The sequence below is a fragment of the Macaca fascicularis genome, chromosome 13 (genome assembly GCF_037993035.2).
Source record: "Macaca fascicularis isolate 582-1 chromosome 13, T2T-MFA8v1.1".
NCBI classification, from domain to species: Eukaryota; Metazoa; Chordata; class Mammalia; order Primates; family Cercopithecidae; genus Macaca; species Macaca fascicularis.
Window position 1 is genome coordinate 118423186 of NC_088387.1, and position 19540 is coordinate 118442725.

Below are 19540 nucleotides of genomic sequence, written 5' to 3' on the forward strand. Positions count from 1 at the left end.
GCAAACCACCATGCCACATGTTTACCTATGGAACAAACCTGTACATCCTGCACATGCACTCCTGAACTTAAAATAAAAGTTGAAGAAAAAAATATTAAATAATTTTTAAATAGCCATTCTGACTGGTGTGAGATGGTATCTCACCGTAGTTTTGATTTTCTGCACAGTATTTTTGACACCTCTCTCAATGAGAACTATGTTTATAATCACATTTTTGAAATGAACAAAGTGGAAATTCAAAAATAAAAAAAAAATTTTAAACTTTTTTGGGTAACTATAGCCTCATAGAGTGAGTGCCCAGCAACCTAATCCCTGCCCTAGGAGGACAAGGCCAGCGTGGGTGTGGAAACCCTGGTGCGCCTGCTCAGCATTTCATGTCTGTAGACCAAGGCTTCCTCTACTAGAAAAAAAGAAGTTTTGACAAGATAGTCTGAAATTTCCTCCCTGTCCTAAAATATTCCCTTTTAAGTCATATCTTATTTAAATCACTGAAATATGCAAAGGATGAACTGAGACTCAAACTCTAACAAGTGTTCTCAAGGGTGATTTCAGAATTGTTGCTTAATCCCACTCCCAGCCCCACATGGAGAGGGGAAAACAGGTAAAAGGTGTCAGGATGATCACAAATCATTTCCACGCTCTTTATTAAGGTAGCCCTGAAATTCAGTGACTGCCAGAATTGCTTTCTAGTTGGAAACTTGCCCTCTCGTCCTTGGCAAGTTACAATTTAAGGTGAGTAAAGTAATACATTTGACTTATTTTAACTGCCCTCAAGGGCAGACTCCAAGAAAGCAGCAGAACGATTCTGCAAGCTGGTGCTTGTGAACAATGCTGGGGCTACTGGCGTGTCCTGCATGGAGCTCTGGGTGGCCCTCCAAAGACACAGAGAAGAGCAGCTTCTGTCAGATGTAGAGGGAAGCACTTAACTAGTGCTGGCGCATTCTATGTATTTTATCATTTAGTCCTTACAAAAAGCTTCTGAGGTATCTATTATCATCTCCATTTTACAGGTGAGAAAATTTAAGAACAGCAATATTGCAACTCAGAGAAGTAGATGCCCTCAAAATAACTCACTTGTGTAATAATCCACAAAATAAGTCCATTTTAAGTAAAAACGTTGAATTCTAAATATCAACAGACTATCTGACTTAAAACTGTGGTTTTTATTGCTTATAAAAAAGGAATGTCTCTTTAAACAAATTAAATGGTTATTTTTACTAAGAATCAAGTGATAAGAACAGTGTGATGGAATGTTCTGTCCTGTAGACCTCATAAATGTCTATCAAGTACAAAAATGTTGAGAACTTGGGACAAATCTTTAAATTTAGCATTATAATTAGCTTCAACATTGCATAACTCTAAATAACTTTTCCTGAGACCTGTCTTTTCAAACCCCCCCAAAACAAAAGGAAAATGAAAACTTCAATTAATTGCACAGTGTGCCTCAAAGATGACTATCTCCCTCCGCACATCTTAGCCTCTCTTCACTGCCTTCCGCCACTTGGTTACTTAAGTGCTTTGACAAGTATGAAAAGCTTGCACAGCATGTTCTCACTTCAAGAGCAACACAGCTCTGCAGGCATTCCCTTCTAAACATTGCTTCTGTAAAACTTCCATTATTCTATGCCGACATTTACATTTTTACCAAGTTGGCCAATTTATTCCATTATTAGTTGGTAGAAGCGAACACTTACTTCCTTCAACTTCCTTATCTTTGCAGGTTTTCGGGGAACTATATGAATATAACTGCAAAAGAAGAAAGAAGAAAACATCATTAGAAGGAAGATATTTACACAGAAAGTTCCAGACTCTTTAGAAATGAGTCCTTTTCCAGCTTAATAGATACAACCCCACAGCAATTTGGAACTAGAATCTAAAATTGTCTCGGTGTTAGAATCCACATCAGAATACAATAGCAATGCTGTTGTAGGACAGTTTTCACACTGGGTACCACTGGCACTGCCCCTTGAAAGTGTCTCTTAAGTGACATTGCTTTCCCTCATGTAATTTTATTAAAGAGAAACCTGAGAAATCATCGAATTCAACAGCATTTTTTAACCAGGTTGCTGAAGGCCCAGAACTGCAAGCTCATCAGTGTTCCCATGACAGGCTAAGGTCGGACCAGAAACCCAGACTCTCCTCCAGCTCCTCTGCAGCCCCACTGCTCCCTCCTGGTTCACAGAAATTCAACACTGTTCCCCTTTTGCCAAAACTGCAAACTGGAAAAGAGTCACCAGCATAAAATGTGTCTGAGCCCTACTAACGCAATGTTTTTTTACTGTTGGGGACTTCGGGGACTTCCATGTTCCTCAAAAATAAAATGTTTTCAGGGTAATAAATAATACCTTTAAATTTATATGTGATACTAAGGTTTCTTCCTGATTAAAAAAAAATACGTATTTGAGATTGTTATTATTTTTGATAGTCTTAGCAATATTTAGAGAAGGGTCAACTTATACTGGTAAATAGAAGGGGAAGAAATAACTAAGTGTTCAATAAAGAGTCACAGACGCAGATCCCCACAGAAACTGGTCAAGTAAATGATGACACTCGCCAAGGGTGGTCTCAGGGACTGGTGGGGGCTGTGGCCAGTGGGAGCGTCCCTTCCCTTCTGGGGTGGACAGGGCCTCACACATCCAGATAGTGGAGATGCGCGCAACTACAACCAAGTCCTCTGAACAATCAAATCCTCTATTTTTTCCAAGGGAGACCAAAAGTTCATATTATTACATGAATTCTCCCAAATATAAAATGCTGCAGCCAACTCAAATCTTCGAAAATTGTGTGAACCAAACAAAACATGGCTGCTGGCTGAGTTCGGCCTGAGCCTCTCCACTTGCCTGGAGGCCCTTGTAGCCACTCTTCACTAGCTAGTCTAGTTTTCATCTTTTCCAAATAAATATTTTAAATTTGTTCTAAATTCCCAAATTCCATCTTTGTTTATGAACACTAATCTCCCAAATGAGACATCTGACTTTCATTACATGGAACCAAAAAATAAAATTTAACACAGAAAAACACATAAAAAGATCCTACAAAAACACAAAATACTATTTATTATTTCAATGTTGCGCTCCCAAGAACATACAAAAACAGAAAGAAAAGACAAATAGTTCCTCAGAGAGCCCATGACCTGAGGTCTTTAACCCAGGCACTTAGAGAAGCCTGCTGGGTGGGCTTGGCGTGCCTTGAGGTGGGCAGGGAGTGGGTCTGTGAAGCTGAGATGGGACCAGCAGGTGCAAGCTCCCTCCTGGCTACTTCCAGAGAACAAAGGAAGAGAAGAAACCATCCATGAGAACCAGTGCCAGGCACTTTACCGTACGGCATTCATTCCATTCTCCCAACCATACCGCAGAATGGATGTTAAGCCTGCTTTATTGATGAGGACACCAAGTCTTGGAGAGGTTATTTAACTTGTTAAACATTACTCAGGTAGAGAAAGCCAGGATTAAATTCCACCAGTCTCTGGCTCTGAGGCTCTGAAGCCAGCATTCCTGTCATCTACCACAACTTTTCCTCTTTCTCCTGTCATCTGCTAGTTCCCAGGTACAAATGGGTGGCCAGGGAGATGAGAAGAAAAAGCTGGGTTGAGGAAGAATGAGGATGGTTTGATTCAAATAGCACATTCACACTCATGTCTCAGCAACCAGCTCTAAGGTAAACAGGGTAATGTTCCTAAGCATTCAAATTCTTTGGGGTCCCGCCCCTAAACACACACAGACACATACACGCACACACACACATGCGTGCACACATACGCAACACCCTGATTTAGATTTTGTTGTAAATATGACTTTCTCCACAAAAGAAATATTAATTCTAGGCTATAAAGCCTAGACACTTTAAATTGTTTTGAAAAGTAAATATTATAATATTTTGTTTTATAAAGAAAAAAATTATGTTCTTTGGGTCTCAAATTATTTTATTCCAGGAAATGTCTGAGTAATGATTGGATATTGGATAGATTTGTTGATGTTTGTCTTTTTAATGCACCATCTCGAAACCACTATTACGAGGGGAGCTCCCGGATCACTAACATATCAACAGGCTTCACTTCAAAGTCCATTTGCTGGTGACACAATTAGAATATTGTCTTCCGGTGAAAATTAATCGCACTGCTCAATGGTTTAGCAATTACAGAATATAAATTTCCAAGAGCTAGTTTACTTTACTAATACCAGTGAAAATCCAGCCACACTTTTCAGAGCTTTGCTCACCAAAGTCTGAATTCCAATTTCATACTCAATGACCTAAAAGAAACTGAAGAAAAGGAACCCCATGTGCTCTCTGTGTTGACCTTCACATGCAGACACGGCTCATCTATTTTACAGTACTGAAGATGCATGGATAATAGATAACGCAAAATAACCCAGGCTATCTGCCACACGGACCCTAATTCCCCTCCCTCTGCAGTGGGTGACATGTCTTTCCTCCCAAAAAGTAATCATAAACAGTAAAAGCACTGGGAAGAAGAACATCTCAATTTTTTCTCAATACTTTTGCTACATGTCCAAAACATTTTAAATAAACTAGGAGACTGGAGACTCTCTCTACAAAACTGGAGGTATAACAGGGTCTGCTGGAAAACGCCTAGCCCCACAGCAAGAGGAAAGAGGAACATCTCCCAGGCATGCTCCAGGCTTCGTGGCAGGCGCTTGGTATGTCTCCTTCCCCGTTTGCTAACATGTAAAACATAGGCCAGTTTTACAAGGAAATGTCTTAGGATAAAGTTAAATACTTTTCATTATATGTGTATCAAAAAGGACTTTAAAGTCAGTTTTTGTAGAAATATACTATTTAATTGTAAAACAACACTCAGCACTGGATCCTGGGTGAGATGTCTGTTCTAGATATTGACATCATCTGCCTCGCCCAGAAAAAATAATCACAAATTACATGGCTCTAAAGGAATATAATTTTGTCCACGAATTCTCATACATAACAGGATTATCATAGTAATAAATTTCACTCTGAAATATGCTAATCCAGATTCTACCTCTTAGCAACTGTGATGCCTGTGACTTACGATTTTTCTTCAGAAACAACTGAATAGTAAATTCTCATCTTTGCAAATACCACTAAGAATTTGGAACTATACACCAGCCCTCACACTAAATCCTACTACTTTTTCAAAAAACAACAAACAAAACTCAAGATGCTGATTTAATTCAGAGCATTTTTGAACTGGGAGCATTTGAAAGAAAATGGAAATCCTCTCTGGGCAATCTCACTTTTATCTCAGCCCTCGAAGAATGTCCCTACACAAAGCTATACAAAAGGAGTAGTTCACAGTCAAAAAATAAGGACACCTACAAGGAAATAAAGGACCAGGAGAGAAAAGCAGCTGAGATCACAGAAAGCAGACACAGGCTGCAAGAACGGGATTACAGACACAAACCGAGGGAGGGCAATAGTCTCATTAATTAAAGGCAAGCTTGAAAATGCACGCAGGCCCAGGTGATGAACACAGAGTTAGAGGGGCCACCCTGAGCGATTTCAAATGGGAACTGCCCAACCCGCCCCATTCCCAGGCTCTGCCCCCACGTCCCCCATGTCCCTCCCCCCGCCCTTACGCCCCTCTCCACACACCCCCCCCCCCGTTTCTGCCCCATGCCCCTCCCCCCCACGCCCTCCGGGCAGTCTCTGGAGCCGTCCTGATTCGCCCTGCCCTGCCCCATAGGAAGGGGCCCTGGGGGTAGGGCTGCCTCGGCTTCGCCCCCAGAAAACCACGTGGCCTGGGGCGGCCTGACTCCGGCGGTGCTTGACCCACTCCAAAGACGGGCGCCTGAGCCGGGAGGGAAGCCTGGAGAGGACACCTCGGGGGCACGGCCCTGACCACGCTCAGACCCAAGAGGGCGCGGGGGGCGCGGGGGGCGCGGGGGGCGCGGGGGGCGCGGGGGGCGCGGGGGGCGCGGGGGGCGCGGGCGCACTTACTCGAGCTCCTTGAAGCGCTCGCGGCCCGCCGCCACGTACTTGCCGCCCGCCTGCAGCGCGTCCAGCTCCAGCACCCGGTGCCCACGCGTGGGCGTGAAGAGGCGGCGCACGCCGAACGGGACGTCCACCTGCTCCGTGAGCTGCTCCAGCAGCGCCTCGAAGGTGGCCGCGCGGCGCCGCGACAGCACGAACTTCTTGCCCACGTAGAACGGGTCCCCGTTGCGGTACACCACGATGGTCTTGGCGGGCGTGGTGTCCACCAGCGCGGAGGGCCCGCGGGTGCCCATGGCCGCGCCCCGCTCCTCGCTCGCCGGGGCCGGGAGGCTGCAGAGCTGCGCCCAGGCCCAGGCACCGCCGACGGAAGGTCCTCTCCAGCCGCGGGCGCGGGACGGGGACGGGACGGGGACTGGACGGGGCTGCTAGGCGGGCGGAGGCTGCGTGTTGACGCGACCCTGGGCGATTGTGACCGCCTGGCCGCCAGGGCGAGGGGCGCGAGGCTGGGGCAGGAGGGGGGCAGCGGGGAGCCCGGGCAGGTGAGGGGCGGCACCGGGCAGGGACAGATGATTGGGTAACGGGGAGACCAAGCAGGTGAGACAGGTGAGGGGGCAACGCGGAGCCCGGGGAGGTGACTGGCGTGAAGGCAGAGCCCAGGAAAAGGAGGAGGAGGAGGAGGAGGCCAGAATGATTGTGCTGCGCTCCCTGGGACGCCCACTGTGCCCCCTCCCCCTACACTCACCGCCCTCCTCTGTAGAAGCGGTAGAGAGGGGCGTTATGGAGGGACCAGGACCATACTGACAATCAACACTGGATGGGTGCTGGGAGCTGCTTCACATTTTTGAACCTCTGTTTCTTTGATCTTGGGTTGAATTTGACCGGTTCAGACCCAAAATCTTCTAGGACTCCTGGCCCAGAGTGGAGAATTTGAGCTTTTCCACCAGAGGAGGAGCTGTGCAGAGCCACTGGAGCTTGTGAGGGGCAGCGCTATAGCCACTGGTGTGCAGTGTCAGGCGTATGCCATTCAGAACGCACCCTCACTGTGGTTAAGAATGATTCAAAGGGAGAGGGGATCTTTGGAAGAATCGTTCCAACTCTGGGTAAAGATAGGCCAGTCCTCTTGAGTGATTCTAGAAATATATTTTCCCAAAGGTTTTGATGAGCTTGACAAAGTTTCAAAGACAGTAGGCTACATGTTATAGCTGGAAGTCCACACCGAAGGTACAGAATATTGATACTATCAATATCAATATCAATATCTTATAATGCTAAAAAAAAAAAAGTAGTTCCTTAGAGACCACCATTCACAGCCATAGCCAGTATGTAAGCTACCAAATGCCTCATAGCAACATTAAATACAGAGATCCATTTATGAGATGACCACTTTATTAAATCACCAGGTGTTCAAAACACTTGAAAAGAAGACTATGACTGGGAAATTCCTGCTGTGTGTCTGACACCGGGACTTTGTGTGTGTTAAGGGTTTGCTTTGAAGCCCACCGAGAACTTCATCATGGGCTTCTCCCGGGGCCTCAGGAGGCAGATGGAGCTGGGGAAGCCCCGGAGCCGAAGGCGGCTCACTCCCCCGTCGGGGACGATGGTGAGCCTGGCGTGAGTGATGACATCTTGGAGCTCCAGGGTCAGGCTATCGAACAGGTGACTTTGGTTGGGAGACAGCTGAAAAGCAAGCAGATGCAGAGGTCCTAGTCTGTTAACAGGGCTTGTGTGGCCGAATGAGCCCACGCCCCAGGCAAACCTTTGGCTTGGACTTAAGCGAAGGGGCTTTAAAATAAGTTATTAATTGATGATAATTTGGCTTTCCATGAAAATCTGCTAGTAGGGATAGGATGCCCAAATAATACATGAATAATCAGGCCCCAATAAACAATTGATGGGCAACCTAAATGCCCACCAATTGTTTCTCATAGTTGATTATACATAAGCAAATTGATAAGAAAATGAAAGAAGAGATCATCTTGGTCTCTCCCAGAGATTATTCCCTATCTTTACATGGGAGCAGCTCTCACCTCCAGCCTGACCCTCTTTCTAAATCAAAGAAGACACTTGTGGAATATCTCAGAGCGTCCACCTGCAGGTCCATTATAGCTTTAAATGTGCTAGTAGCCCCTTCTACAAAGTTAAACATAATGCAGAGACATGTTTCCATGTATGTATTCTGAGCACGTAACAATTTTGTTCTAACAAAATTTGGAAATACTAAAGTGGAGAGAAATAGAGCCTTTCTTCTTATTTAAGTTTTCAGATAGGGGTTTTAAGCCTCATTCATTTCACCATTAAACTGAGCAGAAACCTTGGAGTGTATCCTAATCCTACAAAAGAGAATCTTAGGGAAATAGCATAGTCTGAGTGCTGGCTCCTAATAACATGCCACACGAACCTTGGTCACTGGAAGCAGTGGTTTCCACTTGTGGGCCGGGAGAATCCACTTTTGCTTGATCATGTCTTCTTCTTCCTGAGTGGTCAGGACGCATCCATCCACTTTACAGCTGTCAGGAGCATTGCCTGTTGGAGCAAAACACAGCATGATTTTCTGCCCTCATTTACATTCAGTTTGGCATATAGGACATCATGCTTTTTTAATAAGATCAAAAACCCAGCAAAGAATAAGTCCCTGCTCTTCCTGAGCAAAAGCAAAGGTATGAAGTATGTGAGAGAAGGAACAAACTGGTTTGTGATGCTCAGATTGCCTCATGAAATAGACATTTCTTTTTCAGAAGACTCAGAAGCAGTCCACCATATGTGAAGGGGCTGGCGCATTTCAGTTTGAATGTATAGCGTTCTCACTTTGAAATCTGAATGTATTTGATAAGCTTCCTCAATTGCAGATTTAATTACTTGCAGACTGCTATGTGGCTCATCTGAAATTATTATGAAGCTGGAAAATATTTTCCTATGACATATTTCTTAACATGACAATCAAAAGAAAATACTGAGTTTTATGTTAGCTAGCGCTGGGCACCAGCCACACACATGTATTTGGGAATTTCTGAGTCATCTTCAGGTGAGAGTATATGGTCCTGAGATTCTTCTCTCTTTGGAATATCATAGGAATCGTGTGCTCAGTGGGGTTAGAGGACCTTGGGGGGAAGGTCCCACTCTCTTTGAGAAGAGAGAACTTCTGTTGGGGCTCTTTAGGATCGACAGAGTAGGAGCTGCTAATTAAGAACCCTGGAAAAGAGGAGGCTGTGGCTCACATGCCCCCTTTGTGGCCCATCTCTCAAAACGGTGGTCTCCAGGGTGGGCGAACATGCCCCTGGGGTACATACGGACACAAAGGACACGCAGGAAGAGAACATTAGAGCTGCTATTTCTATTTGTCTGATATACATACATATGCGAATGTATATTAAGCTTTGTGTATTTGATATAACTTACTATATTATTGCTATAAGTGGATACCGCCATGATCCCTCATTTCCATTACAGTCATCATATTGTATGTACCAGAGGTATTCTGAATGATCGACAGTGGTAGATTCATGACCTGTTGCAGTTTTGGGTGCCTGCTTAAGTGGATATACTGTTTGTTATCTAGTTTTATCTAAAGCATCCCTCACAAAAATAAGTAAGTTATTTTAAACCATTCGTGCAGAGAACTGTGGATTAAATATACCACAAAAAATGCAAGTATGTATGAACAAGAAAATCCAGAACTGCCATTTCACCTGACCCTCAGTCAGCCACATTGAAAAGTAAAAACCATGGCCACATAACCGGATCTAAAATGCAGTCTTAAAAAAAACAAGCAATGGGGAAATGACTCCCAATTCAATAAATGGTGCTGGGATAACTGACTAGCCATATGCAGAAGATTGAAACAGGACCCCTTCCTTACACCATATATAAAAATCAAGATGGATTAAAGACTTAAATGTAAAACCCAAAACTATAAACACCCTGGAAGATAACTTAGGAAATACCATTCTGGACATAGGAACTGGCAAAGATTTCACGATGAAGATGCCAAAAGCAATTGCAACAAAAGCAAAAAAAAAAAAAAAAAAGACAAATGGGATCTGATTAAAGAGCTTCTGCACAGCAAAATAAACTGTCAACAGAGTAAAGAGACAACCTACGGAATGGGAGAAAATATTTGCATCCTATGCTTCTGACAAAGGTCAAATATCCAGAATCTATAAGGAATTTAAACAAATTTACAATCAAAAAACAATCCCATTAAAAAGTGGGCCAAGGACATAAACAGATGCTTCTCAAAAGAAGACGTACATGCAGCCAACAAGCATATGAAAAAATGGCCGACATCACTAATCATTAGAGAAATGCACATCAAAACCACTGGGAGATACAATCTCACACCAGTCAGAATGGCTGTTATGAAAAAATCAAAAAATAACAGTTGCTGACAAGGTGGTGGAGAAAAGGAACATGTATACACTGCTGATGGGAGCGTAAGTTTGGCCATTATGGAAGATGTTGTGGCGATTCCTCAGAGAACTAAAAACAGAATTACCATTTGACTTAGCAACCCCATTATTGGTATATAACCAAAGGAATATAAATCATTCTGCCATAAAGACATGTACATGTATGTTCACTGCAGCACTGTTCACAATAGCAAAGACATGGAATCAACCTAAATGTCCATCAATTGTAGACTGGCTAAAGAAAACATGATACATATACAACATGGAATACTATGCAGCCATAAAAAAGAATGAGATAATGTCCTTTGCAGCAACATGGATGCATGCAGCTGGAGACCATTATTCTTAGCAAACTAACACAGGAACAGAAAACCAAATACCATATGTTTTCATAAGTGGCAGCTAAATAATGGGAACACATCGGCACATGGACACTGGGGCCTAATTGAAGGTGGAGGGTGGGAGGAGGGAGATCAGAAAAAAATACTTATTGGGTACTATACTTGATACCAAGGTGACAAAATAATCTGTACACCAAAACCCCATGACACAGGTTTACCTACATAACAAACCTGCACATTTACCCTTGAACCTAAAATAATAGTTAAAAGAAAAAATAGATAAAATGCCGTCTTTCCAAAATAAGTTAAAATTACCAAGACTTCCTGAAATAATTATAGGCACTACTGTTGATGAGCCTGGCCTTGAACTTGATATAATGGTTAATAATTGAGTAAAGTCACAATAATTCCCAAGACATTTAAAAACCACTCACCCAAAACATGAATATAAACTGCCACTATTTATTCAAAAATGGCTAACATGGAATGCTCAATCCAGTACTTATAAAATGTCACATAACAATTATAAAATTGTATCAACTTCTTTTGAATTGTCTTAATAATACACATATGTATTTCATAAGAAAGTAAATGCAGAATATCAGCGTTGTTTGTCCAAATATTTTTTAACAAATAGAGGTGCACAGTTTTTAAAATGTGTAAATCACTGTCTTAAAAGTGAAGCCTGGGGAAGAAATGGTCACTCCTCTTCCCCAGTCAGTCTGCTTAGGACCCTTCTCTGTAAAAAGGTGCCTCCCATCCCTGTGCTTCTCACAGGCTCTTTCCAAGGGGGATGCAGAGCCTCTATAGTAAAGAGCTGGACAGTGTCATGGAATCTTGTATGACTTTGGGGGTCATCCAGCCCAAATGTGAATTTTATAGAGAGGTTACTAAAGTTCAAAGGGTTGGCTGGGCATAGTGTCTCATGCCTGTAATCCCACCACTTTGGGAGGCTGAGATGGGCGTATCACATGAGGTCAGGAGTTCAAGACCAGCCTAGCCAACATGGCAAAAACCCATCTCTACTAAAAATACAAAAATTAGCTGGGTATTGTGTAGAGTGCTTGTAATCCCAGCTACTCAGGAGACTGAGGCAGAAGAATCGCTCAGACCCTGGAGGTGGAGGTTGCAGTGAGCCGAGATTGCACCACTGCACTCCAGCCTGGGCGACACAGCAAGACTCCATCTCAAATTAATAAATAATAGATAGATAGAGTTCTAAGGGTTAAAGTAGCATGCTCAAAATTACACAGCTTAAGTGGCGAAGCCACACCAAGAGCTCAGTGTCCTCAGTCCCACTTCCATAGAACTCAATCTTTAGAATAAACACACCAATTATAAGGTGGTACTTTATGGCTTTGCATTTACCTTTAAAATATTTTGTGTCAATTTCAATTCGCGTTATTACTCCAGGATGTGCCAATCGGAAAACTGCCCATTCACAACCCGGAACCAAGAGAATGCCATTGTCATCATTCTGGAATTCAGAAGAGAAGAAAATGGTAAACTAACTTAGAGTCATTCAAGAAACCAGTCCCGAAAACCAACAGGTGAAAAAGGTTGACGTGCTTCTTTTATTTCTTACTATAGAAGAGTGTTTCCTGGGGCCTGATGTGTAGATCACTGTCACGTAAATTGCCTCTTTGCTATCATTTCTTAAATATCTCATGCCAATTTGTGAGTTCATGGGGCCCGGATAAGTTTTTCTAAATTTCTGTGTCAATTACAGATCCCTGCAAAATGTTAAACGTGCAGCAATCTTTATCTAATCCAGTCCATAGGTTCTCTAATTAGTTTGTTTTGACCTTTCAAGGTACATATTTTGTTGGTCAAACCTATACCGATACATGATGTACATTCAAACCTTAGTTTTGAGAATGGAGAGTTTGTTCATTGATATCTCAAAGCATCAGGTGACATGAAATCCAATTTAAGAAGGGGAGAGCACTTTTCTGACCAAGTTTTCAGTGAGATTTGCAAATTGAAAGGCATTGTATTTTTTGTTTCACTTCATCTTGGTTTCTCTATCTCAAATTAGTTACTGGCCAAATTAAACAGCATAGACTCTAGGGCGCCCTGTCCATCACAAGTTCACATAAGTGGTGTAATCCTGAGATACACAGATATTTAGCATTACTAAACTAGTGGTTCTTCCCCAGATCTCCCAACATATTTATTCATAACTTTTGTATTATTAAATCGCAGCTCCTTTTGTTTCTTTATTGAAGAAACAGAGGAATGTTCCAAAAATGCATTGGCGTAGCTGGCAATGACCGGTATGTTTGGCCTTCTGAGTCTCTGCCCTGATATTGTCATGAAAACAGTGGGAAATTTGGAAAAAGTAAATCATAGTAATTAGCATTTAGAACAATGCATATGAGGTTTCTAAAATATGCAAAAGTTTATTTAAATGAAAAAAGTTCCAAAAAATACTTTTTAGAAAAACTTTACACCATAGTTATTTTTAACTTCTTACTTCTAATATCGGTGGCCGGTCCAGCCTTCTTGCCGTTTCCCAACCATCCGCCATAGACTTTGCCCCACCGACTCCTACAGAAAATAACATTGTTGAATGGTAAACTGCATGATTTTAACTATGAGAACAAATACAATGCTGTAATTAAATTACAGATCTCATGCATCTGAGCATTGCTATATAAATTATTTTCATTAAAGTTAATGTTTCAGTAAATTCACAATCATAGCGTTAGTTAAATTTTACTTTTCCTTTTAAAGCAGATACTTAGGCCAAAATTAGGTAGAGAAATTGGTAATGTTGACTTATTTCATGTCATAAAGGCATCAAATCCTACACATGGAAGATTAGTCTCATCCACTCCCATGCTTTGAGATGTGCCTTTCCTTTTAAATCATTCTGACCATATTGGGGTATTTAATGCTGGTACCCAGACTTCCTAAATAAGCCAGCTCCGAGAATATCATCTTACCTATTATATTGTTTGGGTGCCCAAACTTAGCACTACTAAATCCTACACAGACACCCCCAAAAGCGATGGCCACTAGGTCTGCATGTTCTTTGGGGTCAGTTGCAGTCCAGTCTTTTTGTCCAGTACCTAATACTCTAAGTCGTGCAATTCCACCATCTGAAAAGGAAAGGTGCCTTAGTTATTGTTTGTAAAAATGGCTGCTTGTGTATCATCAACTACAGGACCCTCCTGTCTTCTCCAGTGTCATCTCTTGGTAGGTTTTGGCCACATCAACCTGCTGTTTCTCAAATACAACAAGCCCACTGCCCCAGGGCCTTTACATTTGATATTATCTTGTACCAGAACAACTTTCCCAGCTCTCCAAAAGACTACTTATGTTCCTCACCTTAAAGGCATGGCCTCAGAAAAGCCTTCCCTCCATCCTCTGACGTTATCTCCTCCCCGCTCCATCCAGCCACTGCCTGCTCCCCAGGTTACATTTTATCATATCCCCTTGCTTATTTACTCCAGAGCTCTAATTACAGCCTGAAATTATCTTTCTAAGTTCCTGCTAAAATCAGTCTCTCAAACCCAGAAGGCGAAATCCTCGGAGGCCAGACCAGTTATCTGTGTTGTTCACTTCTGTACCGTTCTTGTATCGTCTCTACCTAGAAGAGGTCTGGGCACACGGTAGGCATTAAAGTTTTTTTAATTAAATAAACAACTCCAAGGTCAAGCAGCATTTGGGAAATTCACCATCCAAATAATATTTCGTGCGAGAAATGAGCTTTGCTGACTCTCACAGACTCAGACAAGAGAACCTTATGTTTTTATTTTTACAACACCACGCTGCTTAGCAATGTTATTGAGAATACAAAAGATAATATTCACAAAATCAAATTGCTACTGAGAACCACAGCAGCCTGAAATTAGGTCTGCAGAGCAGCAAATAGCTACCAAAATCAACTCACAGCATCTGATTCTAGTAGAATGAATGTTTTGTTTCTTCAAATATTAATTCCTAGAAGGTGGAAACCAAGCATTTTTAATATAGAAAATTAATTTAATCAAAATACTGTACTAAAACAAGCCCTATATGTTTTTATTTTACAAATTTGATGAAAATGAGTGATCTGAAAATTTTTTGGTAAAACAATGGAAGTCTTGCTATTTACAACAAATAAAACCAAAAACTTCATTGCCATAAAACCCTAGAAAACATCCTAGAAGGAGTCATTCAGCAGGAGCTAGGCTGTGAGAGGAGTATCACTGCCATTCTAGTTCATTAAATATTATAATTGGCTTTAATGGTATAGAAGATATTCATCTGTTGAAAGTAAAGTCTACTTCACATTTTTAAAAATAAGATTCTTCTTTACAGAGTTAATATCCAAAGTTGCTTTTAATCACAACTGTCAAGGAATCCCAGAAATGACTCTTCATCCTCTGAGTACATCTCATTTAAACTAACCCATTCCCACCCAATGTGTCCCCGTGACATCAGCTTGGTTTTCCACAGCTTCCTTTCCCTTTACACCTGGATCCCAGGTGGAATCCTCATGGAGCAATTAAAGATGCCACTAAGAGTTGGGACATGAAATCTGCATGCAGGCATTGCCCATCTTTCCTCTTCAGGTCGTCAATGCTGACCAATTAGGAAAGAGCTTTTATGTGCTTAGGGGTCCTTCATATTCAACCCAGAAAAGCAGGGTTCCCAGTCAGAAGCTATTTTAGACCCTCTTTCAACTCATGAATCCTATACAAACTGGGTTGGACATATAAAGTTGCTATTTTGGTGGATCAGAAATAGTCAAATAGAAATGTTTATGGCTCTACCAAAATACTTTTGTTATATGTATCACTATTTTGCAGTTTTTTGTTTTCTTTTCTTTCTTTTCTTTTCTTTTTGAGACAGAGTCTCGCTCTTGTCACCCAGGCTGGAGTGCAGTGGCACGATCTCGGCTCACTGCAACCTCCGCCTCCCGGGTTCAAGCGATTCTGCTGCTTCAGTCTCCCCAGTAGCTGGGATTACAGGCATGCGCCACCACGCCTGGCTAATTTTTGTACTTTTAGTAGAGACGGGGTTTCGCCATGTTGGCCAGGCTGGTCTCGAACTCCTGACCTTGGCCTCCCAAAGTTATTTTTCTTATCTGTCTCCCCCTGGGTTATTCACTTCATAAGGACAAGGACTCTGTCAATTAAATCTAACAACTAATAGTTATTGAGCTTCTCTGTTCCCCATGCTGTACTAAGTGTCAGGTATACGAAAATGACAATCTGGACCCACAGCCCTTTCTTCATGAAGCATGCACTCTGTTGGCTCTGACCTACACATTGTCAGGAAAATGATTATATGGCCAATGCTCAGTCTGTAGCTCAAAGTAGTTATTCCATAGTGTATGTTAAATTAACAAGTGGGAAAAAGGCCTGAATCTCTTGTAAGCTTTGCTCATTCATTGTCTTGCACTGTTTTTAGAACAGATGATTTCAGTGAGTAATTAATATTAGTAAACATGTTTAGATCTTTCCATTTTCATGTCTCACTTTAAAGCATCATAACCAGAGAAACATTGCACCTAAAATAAGGTTCCAGAGAACCACTTCTGCCATGACAGCAGGAGGAGCTTTGCTGTCCTGTTCCTCAGTGGAGTTGGTGAAATGTAAGGGGTTTGGGGGATGGGAAAACACTTCAGGTCTCTGGAAATGGTCCTAAGGGCATACGGAAAATTCAGCAACATCTATTCAAGAACATCTGCTAAAATTCAGTAAGAGCAGTGAGAGTCTGCAGTATCTGAACCAAGACCTCACCTTCACACCCTCTCCCAGATCAGCAAAGTGGAGACTGCAAACAAGTGCAGCCCATAGTTGCGGGGTGTCTTCCCAGGACAGGCAGGACATCAGGGCTTCTCATTCTGCCCCTATATGCCTGTTGCTGAGGCTAAGTCCTGGGTGAGTGTGGTTGAGAGGCAGGGGCTCCTTTATTTGACCCAGCCCTGACTCATGGGACAGGGTCCTACCTTAGGCGTGGCCACTGGGATATTGGGGCCACAGTGACCCGTTTCATGGTCCATAAGGTGGAGGCGTCACACTGAGGGTGAGACATCCCCAGCCCTGCAAACCCTGTAACTCAGAGGGAACACCAAATCAGAGCTGCTGTTCAGCAACACCATGTTGTAAGAGGTTTGTTCCACGGGTCCCCTGGGGACAAACACCCAGCTAACCTTCTCACACCACTAGAATATGCTCTCTGGGACCTCCCCTATTCTGATGGGCAGTAATTTGATTGTTTACTACAAATGAGGCAATCCTGGGCTTAAGGTGCCATCTAGTGCTGAAAAGTAGGCAGCTACCTAGCAGGAAATAAAATCAACAGGAAATTTATAAAGATTCTCTAAGGTAAGCTTGTCCAACACATGGCCAGTGGGTCTTATGAGGCCCATGGTGGCTTTGAATGTGGCCCAACACAAATCCATAAACTTTCTTAAAAACAGTATGAGATTTTTTCGGTTTTTTTTTTTTTGGCTCATTAGCTATCATAGTGTATTTTATGTGTGGCCCAAGACAATTCTTCTTCCAATGTGGCCCAGGGAAGCTAACATATTGCACACTCCCTACGTTTAAGCAAACATATTCAACAAAAACTGAAACAAACCAGACAGAAAAGGCTGGAATAAATAACTAATGCTTCAATGCACAGGCATTGATGTACATCCATAAGAAACAACAGCAAAGAACTGTGACATCCCCAAATGGACAAAGCAAGGAACCAGTGACTGATCGTAATAAGACAGTGATATATGAACGCTGTGATCAATAATTCAAAATAGCTGTTTTAAGGAAACTCAGTGACTTCAAAGATAACACACAAAAGCAACTTAGAAGTTTATCAGAGAAATTTAATGAAGAGATTTAAAGAATTTCTTAAATCAAACAGAAACCTTTGAATGGAAAAATGCATTTGCTGAACCGAAAAATTCATTAGAGGCTCTTAAGAGTACAATGAAGCAAGCAGAGGAAATAATCAGTGAGCTCAAAAATGGGCAATTTAAAAATACACAGAGGAGAAAAAAATGAAAAAGAATTAAGATTGCTTACAATATATAAAAAAATTACCCCAAAAGACCAAATCTAAGAATTATTGGTGTTCAGGAGGGAGTTGAGCAAGAGAAAGGGGTAGAAAGCTTATTCAAAGAAATAATAGAAAACTTTTCAAAACTTGATGAAGACATAAATATCCTGATACAGAAAGGTCAGAGAATACCAAACAGATTGTATCCAAATAAGACTACTCCAAGGCATTTCAAAAATCCTAAAGGTCAAGGACAGGGTGGGTATGATGACTCATGCCTATAACCAGCACTTTGGGAGATCAAGATGGGTGGATTGCTTGAGCCCAGGATTTTGAGACCAGCCTGGGCAACATGGTAAAATCCTATTTCTACAAAAAAAAAAAATACAAAAATTAGCCAGGCATGGTGGTGTACACCAGTGGTCCCAGCTACTTGGGATGCTGATGTGGCAGGATCATCTGAGCCAAAGGAGGTTGAAACTGCAGTGACCTGTGATTATACCATCAGACTCCAGCCTGGGTGACAAAGTGAGACCCTGTCTCAAGAAAAAAAAAAAAGGTCAAGGATAAAAAAAAATCCTAAAAGCAGCAAGAGAAAAGAAGCAAATAACATAAAGAAGTTTCAATTCATCTGTCAACAGACTTCTCAATGGTAGCCATACAGGCCAAGAAGAAGTGGGATGACATTTTAAAGTGCTGAAAGAAAAAAAGACTGCCATCCAAGAATATTGTATCCAGAAAAGCTATCTTTCAAATATGAAAGAGAGAGAAAATCTTTCCTGGATAAACAAGAGCTGAGAGAATTCACCACCACCAGTATTAAATGAAATGCTAAAGTTCTTCAGTTTGAAAAAAAACACTAATGTGCAAAAAGAAAATATTTAAATTTATAAAACCCACTAGTAAAATTAAGTGCATTAACAAACTCGGAATACCCCAACACTGTAATTATAGTGTGTAATTCACTCATAACTCTAGTATGAAGTCCAAAAGACAAACTTATCAAAAATAATAATATTTTTGTTGATATCATTAACAGGTGTTAAAAGATAGGCAATATAAAAACATGCAAACTGAGACAACATAAAGTCAAAATGTGGGAGGAGGGATAAAGTTAAAAATGTAGAGATTTTTAGTGTTTCTTTGTTTATTTCTATTTTTTTCTTTGTGATCTAAGATGAGTTGGCATCTCTTTAAAATAACTTGTTATATCTATAGATATTTTTATAAGCCTCATGGTAACCACAATGCAAAAACCTATAATAGATTTGCTAAAAATAAAAGTCAGTTAAAATGTACTATCAGAGAAAATTAGTTAACCACTAAGGCAGAAAGAAAAGAAAGGAAAGGAAGGGGAGGGGAGGGGAGAGGGGAGGGGAGGGGAAGGGAGGGGAGGGGAGGGGAGGGGAGAGGGGAGGGGAGGGGAAGGGAGGGGAGGGGATTAGAAAACAAGCAACAAAATGACAGTAAGCTCTTACTTACTGATGACAATACTGAGTTTAAATGGACTCAGTGCTCCAAATCAAAGGCATACTGTTGCTTAACGGACTAAGAAACAAGACCCAACTATATGCTGCCTACAAGAAACCTGCTTGAGCTATAAAGACACAAATAGGCTGACAGTGAAAGGATGGAAAAAGATGTCTCATGCAACCAGAGACCAAAAAAGAGCAGGAGTAGCTACACTTATATCAGAAAAAATAGACTACAAATCAAAGACTGTTTAAAAAAAAAAAAAAAAGACAAGACACCGTATAATGATAAATGGGTCAATTATGAATATCTATATGTCCAACACCAGAGCTTTCAAGTCTTACATAAAGCAAACATTAATAGATCTACAGGGATAAATAGACTGCAATACAATAA

General features: G+C 41.7%; 2 protein-coding genes across 4 annotated transcripts in view; both read right to left on the minus strand.

Moving 5' to 3' along the window:
- Positions 1-6330, minus strand: part of DCDC2C (doublecortin domain containing 2C) — an 88089-nt gene extending 81759 nt beyond the window's left edge. Inside the window, exons 1-2 of the mRNA XM_045369856.2 lie at positions 5935-6330; positions 1695-1746 (exon numbers count right to left, since the gene is read on the minus strand). Coding sequence (XP_045225791.1) covers positions 1695-1746; positions 5935-6221 — 339 coding nt within the window. The 5' untranslated portion in view covers positions 6222-6330. The remainder of the gene's footprint in view (positions 1-1694; positions 1747-5934) is intronic.
- Positions 6331-7296: 966 nt separating this feature from the next.
- ALLC (allantoicase) overlaps positions 7297-19540 on the minus strand; it is a 43641-nt gene continuing 31397 nt past the window's right edge. For all 3 annotated transcript variants that reach the window (XM_045369857.3, XM_065527466.2, XM_045369858.3), the window contains 5 exons: positions 13624-13779; positions 13152-13225; positions 12044-12152; positions 8327-8451; positions 7297-7605 (listed from right to left, as the gene is read on the minus strand). In XM_045369857.3, the coding sequence (XP_045225792.1) occupies positions 7405-7605; positions 8327-8451; positions 12044-12152; positions 13152-13225; positions 13624-13779 (665 nt within the window). In that variant the 3' untranslated portion in view covers positions 7297-7404. The remainder of the gene's footprint in view (positions 7606-8326; positions 8452-12043; positions 12153-13151; positions 13226-13623; positions 13780-19540) is intronic.